Source organism: Camellia sinensis, chromosome 5 (assembly GCF_055761805.1).
Source record: "Camellia sinensis isolate YWXY chromosome 5, ASM5576180v1, whole genome shotgun sequence".
Lineage (NCBI taxonomy): Eukaryota > Viridiplantae > Streptophyta > Magnoliopsida > Ericales > Theaceae > Camellia > Camellia sinensis.
In genome coordinates, this window is record NC_138965.1 from 187,877,389 (window position 1) to 187,902,931 (window position 25,543).

At 36.1% G+C, this 25,543-nt stretch overlaps 1 protein-coding gene and 1 pseudogene across 3 annotated transcripts; one reads left to right on the forward strand and one right to left on the reverse strand.

Moving 5' to 3' along the window:
* Positions 1–2,756: 2,756 nt before the first annotated feature.
* LOC145791947 (cuscuta receptor 1-like) lies at positions 2,757–12,216 on the reverse strand (annotated as a pseudogene).
* Positions 12,217–14,193: 1,977 nt separating this feature from the next.
* Positions 14,194–24,000, forward strand: LOC114323037 (2-oxoglutarate and iron-dependent oxygenase domain-containing protein CP2). Of its 3 annotated transcripts, none has more exons than XM_082870831.1 (9): positions 14,194–14,733; positions 15,749–15,796; positions 16,774–16,950; positions 17,048–17,198; positions 17,313–17,399; positions 19,231–19,355; positions 20,740–20,858; positions 23,407–23,536; positions 23,622–24,000. In XM_082870831.1, the coding sequence occupies exons 1-9, from the start codon at positions 14,440–14,442 to the stop codon at positions 23,667–23,669; spliced, it is 1,179 nt and encodes a 392-aa protein (XP_082726957.1). In that variant the 5' UTR covers positions 14,194–14,439; the 3' UTR covers positions 23,670–24,000. The 3 variants fall into 3 exon arrangements, with proteins under 3 accessions (XP_082726957.1, XP_082726958.1, XP_082726959.1); XM_082870832.1 differs by having other exon boundaries at positions 14,209–14,733; positions 23,431–23,536; XM_082870833.1 differs by lacking the exon at positions 14,194–14,733 and adding an exon at positions 15,465–15,644.
* The last annotated feature ends 1,543 nt before the right edge of the window (positions 24,001–25,543 follow it).

Genomic DNA, 25,543 nt, shown 5'->3' on the forward strand with positions numbered 1-25,543 from the left:
AGTGCAATTGGCCTTGCTAGCTTTGTGTTTTGTTAATTCTTACATGTTTCATTTGTGTTGTGTATATGATTTAGCATCACATAACATGACATTTCAGAGCATGTAGCAGTGCCATGTTCCCACTTCATTCATTCTTTAAGTGTCTTTGAGTGTTGAGCATTCTTGCTTTGCTTATGGCTTAGTATGTATGCTTGCATGCCTAGGTATTTGAACCTCCATCTTAGCATGTTTTGGTCATTGTTTTGACCTACTTCAGCTCTGTCCATGGTCGGTTCATACACTTGTGCCATATATTACATGCCCCCTTTGTGGTCCTCTTTACTAGCTTCATGCTTTAGGACCTTCGCATGCTATACTTGTGTTTGATTGAATGATTTGGCATCATTTCTTACTTTACTTCAGTGCATTTAGTGTTGTTACACTTCCGCATTTATCACTCCTTGAGCCCTCTTGAGAGTTGTGCTCTTAGGCCTAGTTGGTTGGCCAATGTATTGTGCATGCATGCCTTGTATTTTTGTGCCTTTGTTTCATCATTGTGGCCTCTATTTTGGACATGGCTGAGGTCTATCCATTTTGGTTTAAGTCCATTGAGCATTGTGTATGCCATGTCACATTGCATTGTGCATGTTATGTTGTTTGCATTGTGCATGCCATATTGTTGTTAGCATGTTTGTTTTCATGTTGTTAGCATGCTTATGTTCCTTTACATTGAGTATGCATGCTATTGGCATTGGTGGTTTGATCATGTTGTTGGATGCTTGTTCCTTGCATTGCATGTTTGCATACTTATGTTGCATTCCATTATGCTTGCGTGCATTGCATTGTAGTTAATCATAGTGCATTGCGTTGTGTATGCCATGTTCTTGTTTGCATAGTTGCATTGTGTATGCTATGCCATGTTATGTGTTGCATTGTGTTTGGAATAGGTGTTAGTCCAAACACGGGAAACGAGAGACGTTTCATACTTAAAGTGATGAAACGTGCCTTAATTCTCAATCGCCGACGCTCTTGATCATACATGATAGAGTTCTAGGCACTTATGTGTTTACTTGTGTATTCATTTTCATATTGAATTATGGAACTTCGCCTCTCGACCATCATGTATTGAGATGCGCGATTGGTGGCCCGAGGGTCGAGAACCACACTCCCTTGAGCTCATGACATGATAGGGAGCGTGGTTGTGCACACATACCTTGCAAATACATTGCCATGCCCTTTCTTGCTCTCTATTGTAGCAAACTGGAATTCAGCAGCAACAACTGGTCGGCCGACCAGTATTACTAGCTGGTCGACCACTTTTTTGGTTTTTCAGCACAGAAAGTGGTCGGCAGGTGGTCTACTTCCTCAACAACTAGTCAGCAGCCCTCCCACAAGTTCCCATGATGGAGTTTCAGTTTTCTGGAGCTTAGTGCAAGTTTCTGAGGACAATTGAAAACACAGGCAAATCGGGGCATCGCATTGGATTTCCAAACGAGGCGACCGGGCTTGCATGCATTCCTCTCTCTCTAAGGCTCCTGATTTACTGTTTTCCTTAGCTGCCATGCTTAGATAGCTAGCTTTTGCTTTGTTTTGTACCTTAATAGTTAATGCATTTAGCTATTTCAATTTGTTTTGTAATAATTAGTTAACTAGGATTAGTTTATTAGTTTGTTTTGTAATAATTAGTTTAATTAGCTTAGATTAGCTAGTTAGCTTCTTATTCGGTCCCTCTGTCGAGAAGGTCAACTGTTGTAATAAACGTGTGTGTGTGTGATGCATGTCTTCCAATCCCCATTTCTTTCTCCCTTTTACTTAACCGCTTACGATGGTTAGTTTTAGGGCATGTTTCATTTAGCATACCTTATGCTTTGCATGCGTGCATCCATTCATCTGTATTGCATGCACCGAGCTCGACGCATCATACTAATTGCATTGTACTTTCGATACATTTACTTGAATACGTGTTCAACAACATGTTACCAAGTTGCATTCATATGCCATTCTAGATAGCCGAGCCTATCTTAGTTGCATTTTCGCATGTGTTGCATTAGCCATCTTAAAATGAACTACGATCATGCATGATTTCTAACTAGTTCTTTGTTTTGGCTCGAAGTACACTGTGAGTGTTTACGCTTTAGGATACTGCATATATGTTAATGTTGCCATGAAAGCATGCTTGCCATGAGGCTAACTGCTTATTTGCTATAATTGTCTGAATGCCTGTCGGTGAAGGTTGGATTACTTGAATTGGAACAATTCATCAAAATCCTCATTTTAGCCTACTTACGAGTAGCAAACTTCAAACCGTTTTCAAACAAAGATGCAATGTTTTGTTCCAAATTAGGCGATCTAGTCTATACTTGTATGTTGTGCGCATCACGTAGTAAGATTAGCTAATTAACCGGAATAAGAGCATATGTGTTTTTAAAAATGAAATATCATACTTAGTACATGCCGATCTTTGATCGGGCGAGCGGGGGTGCCCAATGCATGACCTTCCCCTCTCGTACCCAAGTTCCCGAGCCGAGGTAACTTTGGTGATGACGGACACGTGGTCTTTGGTACGAGTCAGGGTTTCCTAAATTTTTTTCAAAATAAAATATTTAGGTGGCGACTCTATATCTGGCAAAGTAGTCCATGTTTGGCACTTCTTTATTAAAAATCAGTTTTTCAAAATGATTTACTGGATTTAGACTCTTTGGTGATTTATCGGTCTTATATCGCACATTATAAGATTAGATTCAAAACTGTGACATTTGAGTCCGAACTGTAGTAGCTCAGAACAAAACGAGATTCGCACCCTCGCGCGCGCGGATGTCGGGGAGTTTCCTGGGAGCGCATCTACACTGAGGAATACAATAAACATCCGAAAGAGAGAGAGAGAGAGTATTTGTCAAAATGGACCCAACCCCAGCCAAAGACATAGGAGTTCCATTGGCAACCATAACAGTAGTAGTAGAAGGAGGAGAAAAGATAAACAATAAAAGGGAGGAATCATGAGTCATATGATACGTAGCACCAGAATCAAAAACCCATATGGAACGAGATATACCTGGAGGAGATGAAGGGGAGGAAGACAAGCCAAGAGGTAAGGAGACAGCTAAGGCATTTGGTGTATGAGTAGAGAGGAGCTTCAGTAGTTGTTCAGCAATAACAGTCAAAGATGAAGAGGAGTCATCCACTGAAGAAGTCGTGGCAACTATATGTCCCTTTTTCCAAGAGGATGATTAGTTAGAATGCCTATCAGAATTCTTTCTCCAAGTCGGTGATTGCCTAAATTGTGGATAGCCTGAAAGCCGAGGACACTGAGCCTTCCAGTGACCTTTTTGATAACAAAAGCTACATTCATCCATAGGAGCATGAGAATAGGATTTGTTGGGAGCAGTAGAAGAATAACCAGTAGGAACGGCTAGAACTGTCTAAGTTTGCAAAGAAAGTAATCCTTTGTCATGAGCTATTTTGAAGTGAAGTTCTTCAGCCAATAACTCATTAACCACAGAATCAATAGAAAGAAGAGGACTCCGATGCAGAATAGTACAGCGAAGCCCCTCAAAATTCAAAATCAACCCTAAAGGCTATTAAGAACTGAACCAGCCACTGCTCCTCCCGATAAGTATAATATGTTGCATGAGTGCTCAATGACTTAGGCTCAGTAAAAGCAAATTGATCCCACAGACCAGTCATGGTAGAATAAAATTCCTGGATACTCTTATCGTCTTGTTGAGTAGCACGAATCTCATGTTCTAATTGATTGAACATACAATTGAGTGAACTAGGCAAAATGAACCCCAATAGACTGATCTACAGAATTATTAATCCAAGTAATAATCCTGGCATTAGTAATTGCCAAGTAAAGAGCAATTCTTGAAACTTTTCAACATTGGCATCAGTGGGTATAGGAGAATCACCATTAACAACATTCCAAATATTTTTACCCAGAAGAAAAAATTTCATGACATAGGCCCAATAAACATAATTATCTCCCACTAACTTCACGTTAATGGCTTGAAGTGAATCTGACATTCTAATAGACATGATATCAAGAATATAAAGAACTTCATAGAGAAGTCACAAGACCACAAAGAAGTCACAATGAGACAATAACACAAAGAAGAAGAGAGGCTAAAGCAGATTACCCAAGTCGTGAGGGGACGAGATTGTATGAATCACATCTTCGAACCAAATGAGCCAATATCAGTCGCGATTGATAGAACCAAACGCGACTGTGAGATAAGAGAGAGAGTCTTGAGAAAGAATCGTGACTTCGTGACTGATACCAGTGGGAAAGAATCATGACTTCGCAAAGCACAAACAAGCCCACTCGACTTCACGGATGAGCCCACTCGACTTCGATGCAAGGGTGTATGGCAGGAAACGAAGAGAAAAAACCATAAGCCTGCCTTCAGTTCATACCAACACCAACAAGATGGTTTTAGGTTAGCTATCAAAACCTTGCTCTGATACCATAAAAACTTAGTTAGAAACTAAGTACCATATTATTCAATTGAATAAAAAAAGAATTATAAGGGAAAATATGTATATATATATATAAGACAACTATGCTAACCTTAATTGCTACCAATGACTAAACCACCCTCAAGAATAAAATACATATGCTCAACAAATATAAGAGACTAAAAAGCTGACATAGAAAACCTTTATATCTATGAAACCATCATGTTCATCTTTATCCAGGGCTTCTGATATTGGAATAGTTCTAATACGGTTGGTTCGTAAGGGAAGTCTACAGAGAAAACAATTTCCCTCATAGCTACTTTCTTCAAAAGTTGCAAACTGAGCTTTCTGTTCTTGGGTCGGACCTGATAAGTTGTTGTATGCCACATTGAAGACTTCCAAGTTGCCTAATTCACTCAATTGAGGGATTCTTCCATTCAAGTTGTCAAAAGAAAGATCCAAGTTTTCTATCTGCCTCAAATATGAGAATGTTGTCGGGATTGATCCAGTTAGATTGTTATGAGACAAGTTTAATGTATGGATGTCGCTCATTTTTCCAACTTCAATTGGAATTTTCCCTGTTAAGTGGTTGCAAGAGAGATCAACTCCTGACATGTAGTCAAGAATATTGCCTTTATATGAATAGATTCCATACTTTGTTATGAACTCTGCTTGTTGTTAGATATCCAAAAATAGAAAGAGAAAATTATAAGCCAACATATCATGTTCACCCAATGACTTTGACCCCTTCACAAAGCTCTACATTGTATATACTGTGTTACACCAAGGGCCATTAGTTTCTACAAAAGATTTTGTATAGGTTGTCTCAAAAGGTATGTCAATGAAGCTGTAACAACCCTGACCTATGATTAACCGTTAAACCATGATTAAGAATGCTTAATGAGTAATTAAGATAAAATTCTGAATTAATTGCATGTGTGTTGCATTATTTGTATTTCTATCTGTCTATTGTAGAAAGATCTGTTTGTATTTCTGTTTTGTTCTACGAATTGAAGGCCTTATCTGCATCCGAACATGAAATTGACTTAGTTTATGTGCTATTCGGAATTTTTAAAATTTTATGGTAGGTTGAATTGAAATTCGATTCAAAACAAATTAAATTAGACTAATTAATGCTCTTTTGGGTAGATTAAGCCAATGTTAATTAAGCTTAATTAAGTCCTCTTAACTAAGCCTATATAAGGCTAATTTGATTCCATTAGTTCATTTTACACCCTCATTTCATACTCTTTAAGCTCAAAAAACGTGTGAGAGAGAGAGAATAGAGAAATTGAGATCAAAAGCTAGAGAAATGGAGACTTGCTAGGAATTATTGGAGAATTGAAGAGAATTTGGGAGTCTAAGCTTCTACACTTGAGAATTTAAGATTCTAGGTTAGAATTTTGTCCTTAAGATTTATAATCAAGACTTTAGTGCAAGAATTCTAGAGAGTGAAGTGTTTAAGCATGAGAATTGAGAGAATGTAACTCACACCATACATGCATGCATACTCTATGGATTTCAAGTGTTGATTTCAACTAATTCTCGCATGCAAGGACCTATGTTTTTTCAATTATGGGTGCTCATTATGGTTTTGCACTTTAACACTTCATTTGCACATGTTTTTAGAAGCTTTGAACCCAAGCGAATACATGCATGTTATGTTTTCAAATAATTGAGTTTGTTTTACACAATTGGCAAGCTTTTAGGCCTTGATTTTATGAAATGATTTTGAATTCGCAATGTTTTCCAAGTTCACACATGTTCGTTTAAGTTTTTGGCCCAAAAGGATGAGTTTTGATGTGTTGAATTTGAGTTTTTAGCTTGGAAAAGCAATCTGGAAACTCCAAAATTCTGTCTCTCCACTCGAACGATAGAACCTGCACTCAAGCGACCACTTTGTGATCTTGCATTTGCAGACTGCTCGAGCAACAATAGTTGCGCTCAAGCGATCGTCGAGCGTGCGTCGAGCGAAAAAATCAAGCAACTAGTACTTTTGCAAAGTTTGCAGATCGCTCGAGCAACGGAAGTTGCGCTCGAGCGATCACTCACAGTTTGGACGTCTGCTTGAGCGAAGGAAGTCACGTTCGAGTGAGACCTCTGTTTCCAGCATTTTTGCGTAAGTATTGAATAACATGTTTTGATATTCTCATTACATCCTAGGCATTCCTAAGCCTTAGCTAAGACATAATAATGAGGATAAGAAGTAGAAACACACCTAAAGAAGAAAGAACTGAGTTAATAATTCCGAGTGTGTAATTCAGTATGTATTCGTTCTGTTTCTGTGTAGGTCACACGCCGCAAGTTACCTGATTTGTCTGCTCTGTTGTTTGCTTTTGAGCCATTTGTTGGTAAAGCTATGTTCAACTTTATTTATTTTCTATATATAGAATAAGATCTGTTTTATGAAATGTTATGCTCTGTACAATGAATGATTGTCCAGTTTTTGTCAAGTACTCATGGTAATAATTATGTGGTTCAATTATGTGATCGGTTCCCGGTACTGGAGGTTCCTTTGTGGAACTGGCAAGTATGTTATTTGTTCCCAGTACTAGAGGTTCCTATGTGGAATTGGCAAGTATGTGATCTGTTCCCAGTACTGGAGGTACCTTTGTGGAACTAGCAAGTATGTTATCTGTTCCCAGTACCGGAGCTTCTTTTATGGAACTGACAAGTATGACCCTTAATGCCACTGTATTTAATTTGTTAGCGCTAATGAATGTACCATATATGATCAAGCATGAATTCTAATTTCTGTATATGATTCAAATAAGAATACAAATATGAATTCCTTTCTATTTTCTGAATCTGGTGGGACATCATTCATTTAACCCTTTACTTTATTATTATTCACTGGTTTTCCACTCACTGTTTATATTATGTATGTAGGTAAGCAGGCGAGTGACCAAGCCTAAACTGCTTCCTAGAGAGTTTTGGTGTCAGCCAGCCACTATGCCTCCCGGGGAGGTTCCCGTTAAAGAAGTCAAGTTTTGTGGACCATGTTTAGAGTTTGTCTTGTGAAGAACGTTTTTTTTTTTTTTTTTTTTCATCCATACACCTTGTACGGTGTTGCAAGACTTATGTGGATATGACGTCATATATGTATATATTTTATATAAGTTTTAAATTTATGTCCCATGTATGTCAGCACAACTCATTGGACTACGTATATTTTGTATATTTGCTTTCATAGCCCCTAATTATAGATTATTATGTTCAGTGGCCTTTGGTAATCCAAAGATTACTGGACGGTTATGACGTTAAACCTATAGGGGCAGGTTTGAGTCGTGATAGAAGCAATGAGGTATGAGACCAGCGAAGTTATTTTCAGAAAGATCTGACACGCTCAATTGTTTCAGTTGGCATAACTAAACTGGAATTTCACCTTCAAAATTATTAAATTTTAAGAGAAGAATGCTCAACTGAGAAAGGTTTCCAATCTAGCTAGGAATGATTCCACTTAGGTTATTATCACTAATATCTAATGTCACCAAGGACAAACTGTTGTAAAACGCAAATGTCAATGGACCTCTTAGATTGTTTTGATTCAAGTGGACATGTCTCATTTGTGATCCGTTGAAGCAAGATGGTATAGAATGAGACAGTTCGTTCTTAAAAAGGTCTAAGAACTCAAGGCTATCAAGTTCACATAACTCTATTGGAATAGGTCCTTCCAAATTATTTGAGAACATGTTAATTCCAAGAAAATGAGACATGTTTCCCATCCATCTCGGAAGTTTTCCAGACATGTTGTCACGACCCTAACCCGCCCCCGTGGGTTAAGGACGTAACCGGCCAGTAATCATGAGATTACCTACGGCCTCAAACTGATCCAACGTATTTTAACAGAGTTAATGGGGGCCAAACGGAAGTAAAAATTTAAAACTTTGTCCACAGAGCTGTGCTTACATGGCACGTCAAAACAACCATATACATAGGCATTAATAACTCACAACAGTAAAATAGTAGCATGAGTTCTGTATAAACAGGATCATATAAGTCCAAGTCAACCCATCAAAACTATGTACAGAATTACACAAAGTCTTCGCCATCATGACAACATAAAATAGATAACAAAAAGGCAAAGACAGGTCTCATGCGTGAGACACGAGGGCTGACTCCCCAAAATCTGGGTTGTTCTACACAGGCTTCACTGAGGTTGGGTCTGGACCTCTCTTGGCTCACCTACAAAGACATGAATGAGCGTGAGCGATAGCCCAGTGAATAATATCAATTAGAGAATTTAAGCGACAAGACGTAAAACAACGTTTTCCAAACGGCCTTGGGCCCAATTCATATCTGTAGTTAACATATATAAGGGTAATTTAAACCGAGTAACCATAATTCCGCACACACTGGCCTTTTTTCTCATTCAACTTTACATTCATTACGGAACGGCCTTCGGCCCAGTTGATTATGTCAAAACGGCCTTTGGCCGAATCATTCATTTCAAAACGGCCTTTGGCCCACTCATTCATTTCAAAACGGCATTCGGCCCACTCATTCATTTCAAAATGACCTTTGGTCCATTCATGTTCATCAAAACGACCTTGGGTCCATTCATGTTCATCAAAACGACCTTGGGTCCATTCATGTTCATCAAAACGACCTTGGGTCCATTCATGCTTAACAAAACGACCTTGGGCCCATTCATGTTCATCAAAACGACCTTGGGTCCATTCATGCTTAACAAAACGACCTTGGGTCCATTTATGCTTATCGAAACGACCTTGGGTCCATTTATGCTTATCAAAACAACCTTGGGTCCATTTATGCTTATCGAAACGACCTTGGGTCCATTTATGCTTATCAAAACGACCTTGGGTCCATTTATGCTTATCGAAACGACCTTGGGTCCATTTATGCATTCATATCAGACTTACGTCCACAATCCCAATTAGCAATTCATAAAGCTTAAAAGGGAGTAAACAATTTGGCATTCACAAGCATTCAAATATCGATATTACTCACAGTGATCGGCTTGTGGATTTGCCCTGGAGCTTGACCCTACACATTTCATGAATACAAAAGGGTCACTAACAGTTCAATCCGTTCTTTAATTCACATATTCCTCTTTAGGCTTTATTATTACCTCATTAACTCATTTATAATGCTTAACATATGCCTAAGAGTGCTTGCAAGTGAAAGAGAACGGAAGACAGAACACAAAATGCAAAAACAGGAATTCAGAAAATAGGGTCCCCGCTCGAGCGTGGACTTCCCCGCTCGAGCGGACCCTTAGGTCTGCAAAAGTACTGGTTGCCTTCAATTCCAGCTCGAGCGTGAACTCGACCGCTCGAGCGTACTGCCTGTCTACATAGCTCCCCGCTCGAGCGTCAAATTCCCCCGCTCGAGCGGGAACCATGTCTGCAAAAAAATGCTGGGAGCTCGATTTCTCCGCTCGAGCGGCACTTCCCCCGCTCGAGCGGAAGTCAAAATTCTGGAAATTCCAGATTGTGTTCTTGAGCTTCAATTCAATTTCCCAGCTACCATTCTTGTATGCAAAGGCCCAAATCTCAAATATAATCATACTAACATGGTTCCCTTGCAAGATTATAGCATTATGAAGTTCAATTTCTTGATTTACCTACATGCATGTCCCAAAACACGACAAACTCATCACCAATATAACAAATTCATGCATTCAAGCTCATATCTTTAATTATTCGAACATGCAAGGCCATCTTGACTTCATTTCCATTTCAAAGATGCAAATGGTGCCAAAACTCAACAAAACCAAGCTTGCATGCGTGATCAAACTTCAATTTTTGCTTAATTGACGTGATACATGCCAGATTATGCAACTTATGGTAATTCAACAGGAGTTTTATGCATGCATGGTCATATCTCATCAAGACCAATTTAAATCATACTCTTAATCACAAAAAAATACTTGAGCTCACAAGATTACACGTTCAATTCATGAATTCAAGAGTCAATGGCTTACCTAGAAGCTTAATCCTCACAATTTAAGGTAAATTCTTGAGCTAGCCTCCAAGATCACCAAGCTTTAGGACCAAAATCTCAATTTCCTTCACCCTCTCTCCCTTAGCCGACCCTCTCTCAAGTCTAAGAGTTTTTCATCAGCCAAATGAAGCTTAAAGGAGAGAAATGAGGGTGTAGTTGACCCTTAATAAGCACCCACTCAACATTATTTTATTATAAAACAATTGGGCACTTAATTTATCAATTTGATCAGTTTAAATTGACCAGGATCAATTTTCAATTAAATTTCACCGTAGGCTCTAAAAATTATGCCAATTACAGTGGCGTAATCAATTTCGGGTTCTGTGGCCGATAAGGCCCTCAATTTAATTCCCGAAGCGGATTATTCAAACAGATATTCCTACGGTGATCAGATACGAATTCAAAATCACATATTATCACATAATGGCACATAAAATCATGCTAAACACATAACCATAAACAAATTAAGGATCAATTTAGCATAATACAGAACAGGGGTATCACACATGTGGTTGTTGCTGATACTAATTGCCATTAAGTTACAAGAAAAAGACATGCTATTTGAAAATTTCCCCACAAAATGATTGTTGTCCAAATATAAGTAAACCAATGAGGTTAAATTCAAAAACGAAAAAGATTCTTGGCCATACAAATTATTGTTTGATAGTTTCAAGAATCCTGAGGTTGGAAAATGCTTTGGTATCTATCCTGAAAAATTATTGGTAGACAAGTCTAAAAACTCTAAGGAGCATATGTCTCCTAAAGAAGTAGGAATGTAACCCTCAAATAGATTTCTAGACATGTTTAAATTCAACAAACTGGGAAAGATCAATCCTATATTTGTGGGAATTGGGCCCTCAAGATGATTGTCAAAAATATCAATTGAAGAAATATAGGGATTTGGATAAGATGGTAATACGAAAGGGCCTATGAGGCAACATTTTCTCAGATTAAGAACTTCTAATTGTGTATTGTTTTTTAACAACCAAATTGGGAACATTCCCACCAAGATGCTGTTTAATAGATCAACTATTCTCAAGTCATATTGGTAAAAGAGAAATTGTGGAAGTTTTATATCAAGCTTGTGATCCACAATTTGATAAACTGAAAACCTATAGTTGGAACCTAGGAATCCATGTCTGAAACTCAATTTGGCCACTCAATCTATTGTTGTCACCTACAAGTACCTTATGCTTTGAATGGTTAAAAAACAAGACAAATGAGGGTGGGATGTCAAAATGATTATAAGAAATAAAAAGGTATTCAATTGTTGTGAGACTAATAAGTGGAGGCAAGACAAGATTTCTGATGAATTGATTTGAGAAGAGGTCCAATGATTGCATTGATGTTAAGCATCCAAAACATGAGGGAAGTGTTCCATTAAAACCATTCTCACTGAGATCTAACTCTTGCAGGTTAGAAAGTTCAAACCAACCTGTGAAATAAAAGTGATACTTAGCTTGGATATTTTTCTGAATGGAAATTAGTTAATTGAAGGTACATTCACATGGTAAAAGAATTAATCTAAGGACTATGATCAGTAACGTGAATACTCGTGAATACCTTCGTCAGGTAGGCTTCCATTAAGCTCAACTCTGCACAATGTCAACACCTTTAGGGAAAACATTACTCTAATGCTATAAAGAAAACTCTTATGTTGTGTTTGGTTGGGGGATTTGGGGAGGGATTTGGAAAGAGAAATGGAAAAGGTAGGTGAAATGTGAATAAAACATGCCTATATTTCACCTAGTTTCACACACTTTTTCCCTTTCCCTTTCCAAATCCCTCTCCAAATCCCCTAACCAAATACACCATTAATGAATGAACAATCCAAATACAAGTTTTGTATGTGTTTCAATCCATCTAACCATGTAAATAGTAGTTAAAAAATTACATTCTATGAAGGATGATAACAGAGTGATATGAAAAAAGGGCAATCAATACATGACAACACACATGTTATTTATTCAAATATTGCATCATTGTGGAAATTTGATTTATATTCATGACCCAATACCTCAAGCGATGTAACAAAAGATCTGATGTAATAGAGCTTCCTGCTATTAAGGAAGGAAAATGATGTACTTACTAAAACTTTGTAAATACTTTTTTCTAAAAATTGATGTAACATACAAAAGAATAATTTAAGAATTTGAAAAGGGATTCAGTAAATTAACATGTTTGGAGCCACATTAATTTGTATAAAAAGTTTATAAGTTTTGTTTGTTTGCATAGCATTATTATGTACAAAATCTTCTTTATGAGCATATAAAGGTAGGTTTTATCAAATTTTCACTTTTAATTTTCATATTGATTAAATTTAGTCAAATTAAGGAACGGACCATTTGCAATTGGACTCTAAACCCTTAATCACTTTGAGTAGAGTATATGGATTATTTTTCCTATTAATTTAATTCCAAGTTCTAAAGGGGAAATGCGACAATATACACTCTTAAAAGGTCTACATTATAAGAAAAATTACAATTTTTATGATGAAAGCTACGAATTTTTGTGGTGGAATTTATGATTTTTGTGATAAAAGTCATAAATGACAAAATTATGGTGTACATCCTAAGTTATGAATGACAAACTTATACTTTTCGTGATCATATTTTCTCATGGTAAAAGTTAAGTTTTTTGTATAAAGTGCATACCAAAGGAGTGCACATAATAACCTTTCCTTTCTAAAGAAACATTCTCAATTGGTGATATGTTGGGTGTGTGGGTGATCTGTTGAAATTTGTTGGTGAACTTTTGAAATTTGTTGGTGAGGAGTGAGAGAGATGTTATTGTTGTTGATGATGATTGCAATAAATAGTTTTTTTTCTTTTTTTCTTTTTTCTTTTTCAACAGATAAAGAGTACAAAAGGAAATGAAAAGAGAAACTATAAATAAAAATTGAACATACAAGCAGAAAAAATGAATAGATAGTTAAAAAATTTGAAATAATCAAAAAAATTTGGACAAATAGATATAAATTTAAATAGATAGCAAAAAATTTAAACAAATAGATATAAATTTGAATAGATAGTTCAAAAATTTCAACATATAGATAAGGGGTAAAATTGAAAACAAAATCTCTTTCAAAACTAATAAAAGAACTTCTCACCAAACTATTTATTTAACAAAATTAACTAAACAAATAAAATTTTTAATTGTTCTCCTATATAATGATAAAATCACTTGAATTATTAATTAAAATAAATTAATAATATCATTACAAACTAGGATAAATTACCAATAAGTTTTACTTTTGAGACTTATTACTCATTAAGTCCTATTGATAAATTTATCATTCTCTCTTATTTCAATGAATAAATTTACAATGATAAATTTATCAGTTAAGACCTGTACATAAATAAACCTAATAGAACTAGTTGATAAAATACTCCAAAAATTATTAATTGATTTAATAAAAAAGACCGCCTATTATGAAACTAAAATAATTAATAGACAAATTCTAATTTATAAAATTATGAAAGACAAATCATATTTTAAGTAAGGCATTGCCTTATTTATCATAACTTAAAAAGTCAAAAAGTCACTATCTTATCACTTCAAATCCAATCTACATACAATTCATATTTTATAAAAAATCAAAAAATATATTTATTTAAATCATTCCAAACCACCCTTTAAATTATACATTTTTATAATTTTATAAGTTACATCACTTCTTTATTTTTTATATGTCATTGTATAAAAAATTATATCATTGTATAAAAAATTTAAAATATATTTATTCACGCCATCCCATCCCCCTATAAATTTCATGGCTATTTATATTTACCCTATAGAAATTTCCCTAATTATTTTTTGATTACCACCCATTTCAAGCGGCAAAGTCATATGGAGACTCGGAACTGACCAGCAGCAAGCAAGCATGACCTGAACTCCCAAAACCCTAAAATTCCGACCAAACCAAACCCCCTCTCTCTAAAAATGCTTCCATAATCTCCTCTCCCCATTGTCTCCCGATTCTCCATCATCTCTCTCCAAATAAACACATTCACTCACCCTCTCTCACTCTCTAGAACTATGTCAGTGGAAAGGGAGGAGGAGCAGCAGACTCAGATGATCTCCAGTAGAGGAATTGCCTACTGGACTATGTTTCCGAAGCAGATCTTCCCTACTTGTCTCACTTTAAACCCCGAACCAGCTTACAAACCTGGCAGCTACGAAGACATGCAATCGGAGTTCAGTCCTCTGCTCTTCAGCTCTATGGAGAGCTACCTCACTCCATTCCTCAAGAATTTTGTTTGCGACAGTATCAAGTTTGGGCAGATGAGGAGGGTTATGCATGAATATTTACCCGAAGGCGAACTCACTCGAGTCAGTATACATTATTATTGTTATTATAGCATCTCCATATAACATATATTTTTTAATCATCAAATTTGGTCAAAACATTGATTTTGTGTATATTCTAACATAGAACTTCTGCATCTCAATGGGCAGTGGTTCGAATTTCCGTACCTGTGTGGGTCTTATTTCCTTTTATTAATTGGGCTTTTTCTTCCACTTTTGGAGTTATTTGTATTTGATTATACACGTGTTATATTTGATCTTCATTACGCTCAGGTTGGATCGAGCGATGTGGAAAGAAAAGAAATGATTAGAGGTGAGAAAAGAAAAGAAATGAAATGATTCTTTTCTCACCAAACCCGTTACGTTGTGTTTGGTTAGAAATTTGGAAAGTAAAAGGAAAAATGTATGCGAAATTAAGTGAAATGTATGTATATTTTATTCATATTTTACCTATCTTTTTCTTTTTCATTTTCAAATCCCTTCCCAAATCTCTAACCAAACACAGCAGTGTCAATGTAAACGGAGTGTGATTGCTTTGATCTTAAGTAATGATTGTTTGGATCGGTAGATGAGAAAAGAAAGAAAATAAGTGGAGTGAGGATACCTGTATCTTTTTATTTTGTTTAATTTGTATTTAAAGGGATAGTTTAGGTATTATATATTTTTTTACTTTTTGAAGCTCAAGCTAGACCTCATATTTCATCTATCCATCCATATATTGTGTATATGCAAAAATTGAATTTATTATTATGTTTTTACTTTTTGAACCTCAAGCTAAACCTCACTCATATTTCATCTGTTTATTTTGATACATATTTAGTTATATTGTTCCATTATTTCCATCTATAAAGAAGCAGAATTAGATGGGTCTTCCTTAGGGGAGTCCTGTAATGGTGATCATTTGGTTACCAGTGGGTCTTTCTTTATGGACAAGTGTACTATCTTTACAGACATGATTATCTTTTTATCGAATTTCCCTGACAATTTTCTTCTGCTATTAGTGTCCATTTCTTGATTGATTTGCACTACGTTTTAACAGGTTCAGGGGCATAAAAGATACAGGCAGAAGATAATATCAAACTATCAGGTATTTATTTTCCATAATTTGAACTACTTTGATGACTTTATAACATTTTTATCTAAAAAGCATTTTGGTTGTCCATATGATAAAATATGATTAGCTTATTAGTTTCACTGTCTGATTAATGTTTAAAGGCTAGAGGAGAAACCTCATGTGTTAAAGCAAGCCTGGACAAACCCCAAAGATAAGGAAATTGAAAAAATTTAGAATCTGTAAAGCTAGAAATCTAGTGGGTAATATACTTGTGATTTTTTTTAATAAGAAAATAATATACTTGAGGATCCATTTATCTCTTCTATTTTTTTAGGCCCTTTTTGGCTGCTGAGACTAAATGGGCGGATATAACACCGGATTAGAAGTGAGGTGGGATTGGGGGGATATATAATCCCTCCATGTGCAATGTTGTTTAGCCAATTCCTTGGCTTGTTTACTATTGAGGCATTAAAGCACTAAAATTCCAACCTTACCCTCACCAAATATTGCAATTCCAAAAATTGCCTCTAGTAATCGGGCATCCAAAGCACTAATCTGTTACAAACGTTCATTTGGTTGTTTTGGGAACTAGCTATTTTAGTTAGCTTTTTGAATTTTTACGAAAAGACGTACAGAAAAGTAGAAAGAAGAGTTGACTTTTTGGCTATATTAGGTGATTGCCAAACTTGGCCGTAATATGACCCACAGTCAACCACTACAATTGTTATTTGAATAATTTGCAAAAATATCAATATTTTCTTAACCAGTAGAGCTTTATTAGCCTAAATCTGTTCACAAGCATTCTAGCTACCACCAAATACATAAAAATAGGACTCAATTTGACACTAAATATTATAAAGCTCAAAGTGTGCTCCACGTGAAGCTCCAAATTTGCATTTGTTCTTCTCATATTTTATTTATTTTTTCCTCAGCGGATTACTTGTAAAAACTAAATTGCTTTATTGTTGTATTCATCTCTTTCCTTCTCAGTTGTTTCTTTATCTATGCAGCCTCTACATGGGGAGTTATACACTATGCATGCTGCGAACTTCTTTGTACCCTCGTTTCTCAAGGCAGTCAATGAGAATACGGAGGAGAGTTTCAGAAGTATAATGAGAGAACCCTCTCAGGGAGTTTTTACGTTTGAAATGCTTCAGCCTCGTTTCTGTGAATTGTTGATGTCCGAGGTATCACCTATCTTTGTTTTTGTAATCTAGTATGTTAAATTTTATTCTTGCTTGTAGTTTAGCTTTTTTGTTTTCTTATCAGGTTCTGATTGATTAGGTAGAAAATTTCGAAAGGTGGGTTCATGAAACAAAATTCAGAATCATGCGGCCGAATACAATGAATAAATATGGTGTTGTCCTTGATGACTTTGGCTTGGAAAACATGCTCGAGAAGTTGATGGAAGACTTTATACGCCCTATATCTACAGGTAGTGGGTTGATTAATTTTTAATTTGAAAAGTAGATACTAAGCTGAATGATGTATTAGATATTCTCTAAATCTTTTTATTATTCTTCATCTAATCTAATTTAATCTTTTGCAGTTTTCTTTCCTGAAGTTGGTGGATCTACGCTAGATTCTCATCATGGTTTTGTGGTCGAGTATGGAAAACAGCGGGATCTAAAACTGGGTGGGTGATCTCTTCAACTATCCTTCCTCCATATGATGATTGTTTACACATTTTTACACGTAATGCTCTATTTAAGTAATATTAAGATTACGTTTGCCGTTAATTGGCATAATAGACATACATGTTGTTGAAGTTTCTTTTGTTGAGGCTTTGGTTTGACACCAGTATCATAACTTGAGTTTGCAAAATTCTTTTCTTATTTTAATTTATAATTTTCTGGAATGTAGTGTACTAAGTGTCTATTTTAATTTAACCTTCTTTTGAACTTAAGTAGGATGGAGAATTATATAATTTGATAAATGCTGCAGAACTATCTAACCTGGCATAAATAAAACAGACTATCAGCTTGGATTGCTGCCATTGGATCTGCAACTAAAAAACTGAGTGTGTTTTTTGGAAAGTCACAAATGACTTTTTTGCTTATTTTGTTTTTTGTTTTTTGTTTTTGAGTCATAGAAGCCTGAGGATCTAACACTCAATGCCACCCCTAGTTGAGAATATGAGCTCACCACTGCTCTAAATAGGCCAAAATTATGTATCCCCCCTTGGCATGGTAATTATATAAAATAAGTAAATGCCTAGTCCATCGGTGTGATTGATTCAGGTATAGATTTTTGGTTTCTTGCTTAGGTCAATAGCAAGGGCATAAATGAAATTGACACTAACCTTAAGGACAAGTTGTTTCTCTGCTTGGGACAATGATGCAACCTAGAATTTGCCTGTGTTACCGATGGATGGTCCTCGCAGCTTTCTTCATGTTTTGGACAATGCTTGGTATAGTTTATTAGTTCATCTAGTGCACCAAGCTTTTATAGAACTCTAATTTTTGCCTGATGTGGAGAAATTGGAAATTGTGAAATGATGTGTGCTTTACATGTCATCATGTACACCTACTCATGTCTGGTGACGAGGAACACTTGTTTGATCACACCAAAGAAACTTAAGAGGACCAACAACACTTAATTGTGTGCTTCAGTTTCCTTCTTGACACCCGTGAGAGTAAAATATTCACGTCTCACAAGAGTCAAAGACTCGGAAGTGTAGGTCACACCTCATGACTACTTTCTGCAGGAGTTACACCACCTGTTTACTCACCTAGGCGATGAGGTAGTTGCCTAACATGTACTGTGAGACTGCAGGGTCTTATGGAATAGAGGCTAAAGATGAAGGCTTCGCTACAGTGCTCTCCCCCCCCCCCCCCCCCCCCGGGTGGGTCAAGCTACCTTGGGCTAGTCAACTAAGAGAGAGACTTCACCATTGCAATCCCTCGCCAAGAGACAGTTCTAGCAACCTAACAGATTTCCCTACTGTTGCCAGCCTTCTCATACATATAGTTATAGTCTTGTGCTCACCTTCTATGAATAGATGGGCATACTTCTCTTACGTCATGACTACAACACTCAGATTGAGGCTTCTATTTCAAGTTCTGGATCTCTGTACTTTCACAGAGAACTGTATGTAAGTTTTAGATTCTTTCACTCTCTTTCGGCTGGACTGGTACATCTCTCTCCCAGGCCCCCTTGAGTTTCTGGTGCCTCTGGATGAGTTTTTCCACTTCAACAAACCTCCATAATCCTATCTACACTGGGTTCTAGCATCATGATACTTGGTTTGTCCTGTACATTTTGGTTCAAAATGGATAGTGTTTTTGTTTGATGTGTATATTTTCTCACTATGTTTCTTCAATCTCTATAATTTTATCATCTATATTTACATAAATAGAAAAATATTGTATGCTTCTTTATTTGTGTTTTGTGCTCCATATTCTCAACATGAAAGTAATTGCATTGTTGTTTGGACTTTAGAATCTGAAAATAATTTACCTTTATAGGTTTCCATGTGGATGACTCAGAAGTTACTTTGAATGTTTGCTTGGGCAAGCAATTTTCTGGTGGAGAATTGTTCTTTCGGGGCGTCAGATGTGAAGATCATGTCAATGCAGAAACTCAATCAGAGGTATGTTATCATTAAAAGCAGTGATATTTGACTGCAATTAAGTAAACATCTTTATCAAAAGCTTTTATTTGGTCTGCAGTCATAGAAAGGTCTTCACCCTTCTGGCTTTTGAAACAGGCACAGCCTGCAAGCCAACCTCCTATTTACTCATTTAGTGGTCTTTTTGTTTGTCAATAATAGTCTCATTGACTTGAATTTGTCAAGAAGGCTCACTGTGAGACATTGTACTCTGCAAGATTTTCATCATTTAATAATAACAATAAGAAAACTCCACAAAGATGTTTTTTCTAAATTTTCGAGCCAGTAGGTTTGGCATAACCTAAAAAAGCCAAAAAGTCAAAAAGTCACTATCCTATTTAAGTCACATCATCTTATTTAAATCACATCACCTCTCTAACACATCACATCAAACCAAACCCAAACCCAACCCATATAAGCCAATAAGTCAAAAAGTGCACTTTTTTAGAACATTCCAAACCAACAAATGTTATGCCTTTTGCTTTCTTACTCTTTGTTTCATTTTGTAGTAGGATACTCACAAGGCCATATGTTGCCCTCTGTTGTTTATAAACAAAAGGTGTACCTCCTTATTTTCTCATATACATTTATTTGAACCACAAACTCTTGTAATGTAATTATAATTAGTGAGAATAACAGGTAGGTTGAACCACAAAATACGCTGTTTGAGTACCTTATGGTTCTAGGATTGGAAGGTTGAGGGAAGTAATAATAATGCCCGTGTTTAATGATGGAAAAAAGATGGTTTAAATCTGGTTTTGGTGTTATTAGAAGCTAAGATGCAGAAAAATAACAAGAAGAAGAAAATTTTAGAATTCACTCCTAGGAGCCTTAAGCATCTCACTTGGGGTTTGATTGTATCACGTTTCATAAAGAGCTTCAAAAGTCTCACAATCAAAACATGTTCTCTGTTGAATTAAACTAAATTACATTGCTTTATAGACTTTAAGGAATTTCCTACACTGACTAGGATTAGGACTTCTAAGTACTATTACTACATAGGGGATTAGATTTTTATTTCCAAAAACTTATAAAAGTAAGACTCGAAAAAAACAAACAAACAATTATTTATCTCGACTCCCAAGACTATAGATGGGCAGTACGACCCATGCCTGCAAATTACCAAAATACCCTTATGAAATTCTATCAAACTTGTAAGAAAATAACTAGTTTAATACCCAGCCTAAATAACTATAAATCTATACTCTAAAAAGGCTAAAAACTTTGGTACACATGATTCCAATTGGTTCTGAGTGGATTTGTATTTCAACCAAGCAATTTCCGAACTTTGTCACTTCTTTAATTTCATTGTTCTCGGCCTTATTGTTTGTATCACTTATTGTAGTTTATTATGGTGCATTCATAGGAAATCTTCGACTATTCCCATGTTCCGGGACATGCAGTTCTTCATCGTGGTCGGCATCGGCATGGTGCTAGACCCACAAAATCTGGGCATAGGATCAACTTACTGCTATGGTGCAGAAGGTATATTGGTTCCTCACTTTCTTTGCTTGCTTGTTGAACATGTGATTCTAATAATAAGAAGTTGCTGCATTTTTTTTTCTTCTTTTTCATTTGTTACCGTTGGCACACAACATAAGTTGTTTGAATGCTATCTCACCTTCTTAGACGCCAGGCAGCTCTGAATCAAAAAGTTTGGGAGGATGATGCCCCTTTGGTTTTTCATGCTAGATGCATATTGGTAGGCTTAGGGACACCTTTAAGTAGGAATGACAACAAGCCAAGGCGGGGCCGGGGATTACACTCCCCGTCCCCGATCCCCGAAGGTACAAAATTCCCCGTCTCTGCCCCCGATCCCCGGTGGAGAACCCATTACCCCCCCATCTAGCCTCCTAACGGGGATCGAGTTTCCCCGACCACGCAAAATCCCCAACCCTTTTTTTTTTTTTTTGAAAATTGTAGATCATCACTTCATCAACAACAGATCTAACTTAGATCTCACAGATCTGAGCTCAAATCTATAATATATATGTATGAGCCATGATAGAGACCCCCTCCATTCACCACCCCAACAACCCCCACAGACACGTGACGGGTGGTGATTGGAGGAGCAGGAAAAAAAGAAAAAAGAAAAAGAAAATGTAACCAATGAGAGAGAGAGGGGGTCAAAGGGGGTGGGGAAAAAGGGGACATGAAACATTTTTGTATATGTATATAACACAGAGAAAGAGAGGAATAGAGTGGGATGGAAAGATAGAGAAGAGAGAGAGAGAGAAGCTCCAGATATGGGGCAGAGGAGTAAGCGAGAGCTAAGGGTGGCGGAGGAGTGGCGAACAACGGAGGTAGTGGAGAAGGAGGTGGCGAAGAGATTGTAGGAGAGTAGGGCTAGGGTTTATAGCGGTGTGGAGGGGTTTGGATCTAACAGATTGAACGAATCTGATTTGAAATCCAAGATCGACAACACCGATATAGACGGTGGCGGCGGAAGTGGTGGTCATACGGCGGCGGCGATGAAGTAAGGAGTGGCAGCGAAGTGATCGAGGCCGTCGATCTGTGAGTCAAAGAGAGAGAGAGAGAGAGAGTGACAGAGAGGGGTATATATATGAATGGATAAAGGGATATAATCTATGAAGCACCAATATGTTCCCAGGGCCGGCATACGAGTGTCAGACACGTGTCGGACACAAACATTGACACGCGTTGGACACGCTGTGGACACATGTCCGACACTATCTAACGTGTCCTTTTTTTTTTTTTTTTGAATTTTTTCAATTGGACACGCGGTGGACACACGATGACACGTTCTGGACACGGATCGAAGAACCCTAAGCTGTTAGAGAGAAAGAGATCGAGGGAGAGATTGATTGAACGAAGAAGCCCTAACCTGTTCAAAAGAGATCAATCGAAGAAGTCCTAACCTGAGGTAATCTTCTTCGCCTTCTCTGCTCTGCTTCTTTCTCTTCGTCTTCTCTATCCTTCATCTTCTATGTTTGTCTTCTTCTCTGGTTCTTCTCCTCCCTTTTTTGTTCGATCTCTCCCCTCCCTTTACTGTTTCGTCTCTCTCCCCTCCCTCTTCTATTCTCCCTTTTCTGATTTCACTCTCCTTTTTTCACTTCTCTCTTTTCTTCTTCTGTTCTCTCTTTTTTGATTTCACTCGCCTCTTTTCACTTCTCTCTCTTTTTTTCTACCCTTGTTTCTCTCTTCCTTTTCTTTCCTGATTTCATCTCTCTTCCCTTTTTTTTTTTTCCCTTTTTTTAAACCTAAAATTTATAGAATAAATTATTTTTATTTAAAACATAATCAACTTTTATTAAAAAAATTTAAGAAATATGTTTATTAATTTTATTATTATTATTATAATTGTATAGGAACTAATAATTTTTTTTTTTTAATTTTGGACATATAATAAATAAAATTATGTATATTAAACGTGTCCCCAGCGTGTTGTGTCCTTCATTTTTTAAAAATTTGCATGTCCGCCGCGTCCATGTCGTGTCTTATATCCGTGTCCGTGCATCATAGGGTATAATAGTACTTTTAGTTCGGGCAAACGGAGACAGGGCCGAGGAACGTATCATCGTCCCCGGCCCGAAAATTGTCGGGGATTTATTTTCGAATACCATCTCCGGCCCGTCGGGGGTATTTTCATGGAAAAATCATTCTAATCGAGGTCAGGGGACCGGGTCCCCGTTGGGCGGAGTTCAAATTGCCATCCATACCTTTAAGGTCTGTTAAAGTTTTTTGTTGTGCCAACCTAAGCCTAAGAAGTTTCTCATCCAACTTTTTATGTTTTCATTCTAAGCCTAAGAAAACAACGCATGTACCCAAAAAAATTGTAATCAGCTGTCTTCAGAAAAGTGAAAACCTGGTGGGGCTTCAAAAATAGGGAACGCCAAACTGGGCTTCCCGTTATGTAATAGTAGATATGTTCCAGAACTAGTACATTTGGAACTTCTAAAAATTATGAAGTTTTCTTAACTATTCATTTTGGATTGGCAAGCATCTGTGTCATTTAATTGTTCCTATGCTTAATTTTCATGCACATTGCATTTGCACAATTTTCTCTTTACAGTTCCTTATTTAGAGAGCTGAATAGATATCAGAGTGATTTCTCTAGCTGGTGCGGAGAGTGCCAGCGTGTAAAGAAAGAAGCGCATGAAGATCAATTGCTAATGAAGCGCTCTTTATTAAAAACTAAACTGGTATGACACATCTGATCTGATTACTAAACTAATTTGGTAGTGGAACCTAACTATACTGGTATAATTGATGCCTTTGTTTGTCCAGAAACCAATGAAGAGAGGAGGAGGAATTGTGAAAGAAGCTACTTTGTGAGTAGTTCCATGTGCAGTTTTTGCTAGTGATATTGTATTATATTAGTAAAACTATCATCCTCATGGAGAAATCACAGTAGTTTTGTTGGTAGAAATGAGGTGTGAGCGAAAGTGGTGTTTGTTCAAGCTTTATGCTGATTTCCTTTTCCAAGTTGGTTTACATTCAAATCATCTCAAGTAGGTATGATGTCCTATTTAACAGCTGTGACTTCTCTTTGTGGCAATGTTATTTTTGTATTTTGGCGACAATATAATCACCTTTTCTTTTTTTCTTTTTTTTTTAATGTAATTCTCCTTTTAGTTAATGAATTGACTACTTTGTGAAGCAAAAACTACACGTTTGTAGGCCTAGAAACTTGTTTTGATGGATGTTAATACATAGGGGAAACTACAAAAAAAAAATTCCAAGATTCAACTCTTGCAACAAAATAAATTTGAGTTTTTAATTTTGTCAATTTAAATTATAAGTTTTTTATTTGTTTTCGATCTAAATCATTTGTCTATTATCCTTATGTAAAATTACCGAAAAATTTTTATTTTAGTCTTTAAACTCAACAAAAAATAGTATTTTAAATATTCTATGTATACACATTGAGTTTAATGATTAATTAATTTATTTATTTAATAAAAATAGGTTGATGGTTTAGATTGAAATAAAAAAATAAATAAAAGTCATACAAAGAGGTCTCCAACAGAACAAAAGATTAACTGGTTAAATAGAATGTCATTACATTATATGGTGTTCTTTCTTAAATTCAAGAATATAACAGTGGACTTCAAAATAGGAACGTCTCAACTTTACTTGTTAGTCATTATAAAAACTGGAAAATTATTGGGGAAATTACATGTTATCTTTAAAACTTAATTACAAAATCATGAAAAGGTTTATAATTTACTTTTTAATATTTATGAAGTTTTTAACTAATTTGAAAATATTTTTTCAACTATGCACTAATGTGAACAAAATCCCAAAATTATTTGGTGTCCCAAGTCAAGGTTATATAGTAAAAAAAAAATTATTTTTATTGAATTAAACTGTGAGATCTACCTTTAGGAAACAACATAAGGTCATATAATGCTCCAACTTAATTTTTATTAATCCAAAATCATTCATGTTTTGGATTAGACATCCCGCTATTTACCTTTGTGTCCATCTAACAACAAATTAAAATCACCCAGAGTTGCCACACCCATAACAAAAAATATAAATAACCAAAAAAAAAAAAAAAAGTTGAAATGGGATTAACTTGTTGCATGGGCATAAAGGGCAAGGTGCCTTTCATTCAAGAGCATTTGTCAAGTCTTGAATGGTTTTTCAACTAGGCAGTAGTTTTAGTGATATTATTGAAGTTTGTAGTGACTTAGAAGATACAATCACATAAAAAAAGAAGAATCGTATATTAAATAAGTTCGAGTGAGAAGACTATAATTTGAGAACTTGTCCCGACCTCTTAAGACACTCTGGTGATCTCTGGAAAGAGCGCTGTCTTGGACCTGCGGGAGGGTAGGGAGGATTTTCCTGTAACAAAAAAAAAAACAAGTCATTTTATTATTCAAATTCAGCATAAAGTTATAACAGAAAATAAAGTTTTTATATAGATAAACATGAGCATATTAGGACACACAGATAGGACACTAACTTTTTCAAGTACAACGTGAACACCCTCTGTTTTCAACTTTCACTCACCATCCCCAATCCCCATCCCCGTCCCCATAATCTTTTCGTTTTTATAGTTGGAAGTAGAATATTTTAATCAAGCTAATCTAATCTTTATTATAGAAAATGACTCACAAAAAACAAAGATCAACCAATGGCATTTGTCGTTAAAAAAAATAATAAAATTAATCAGTGTGTTTGGTTTTAATTTTTTGAGT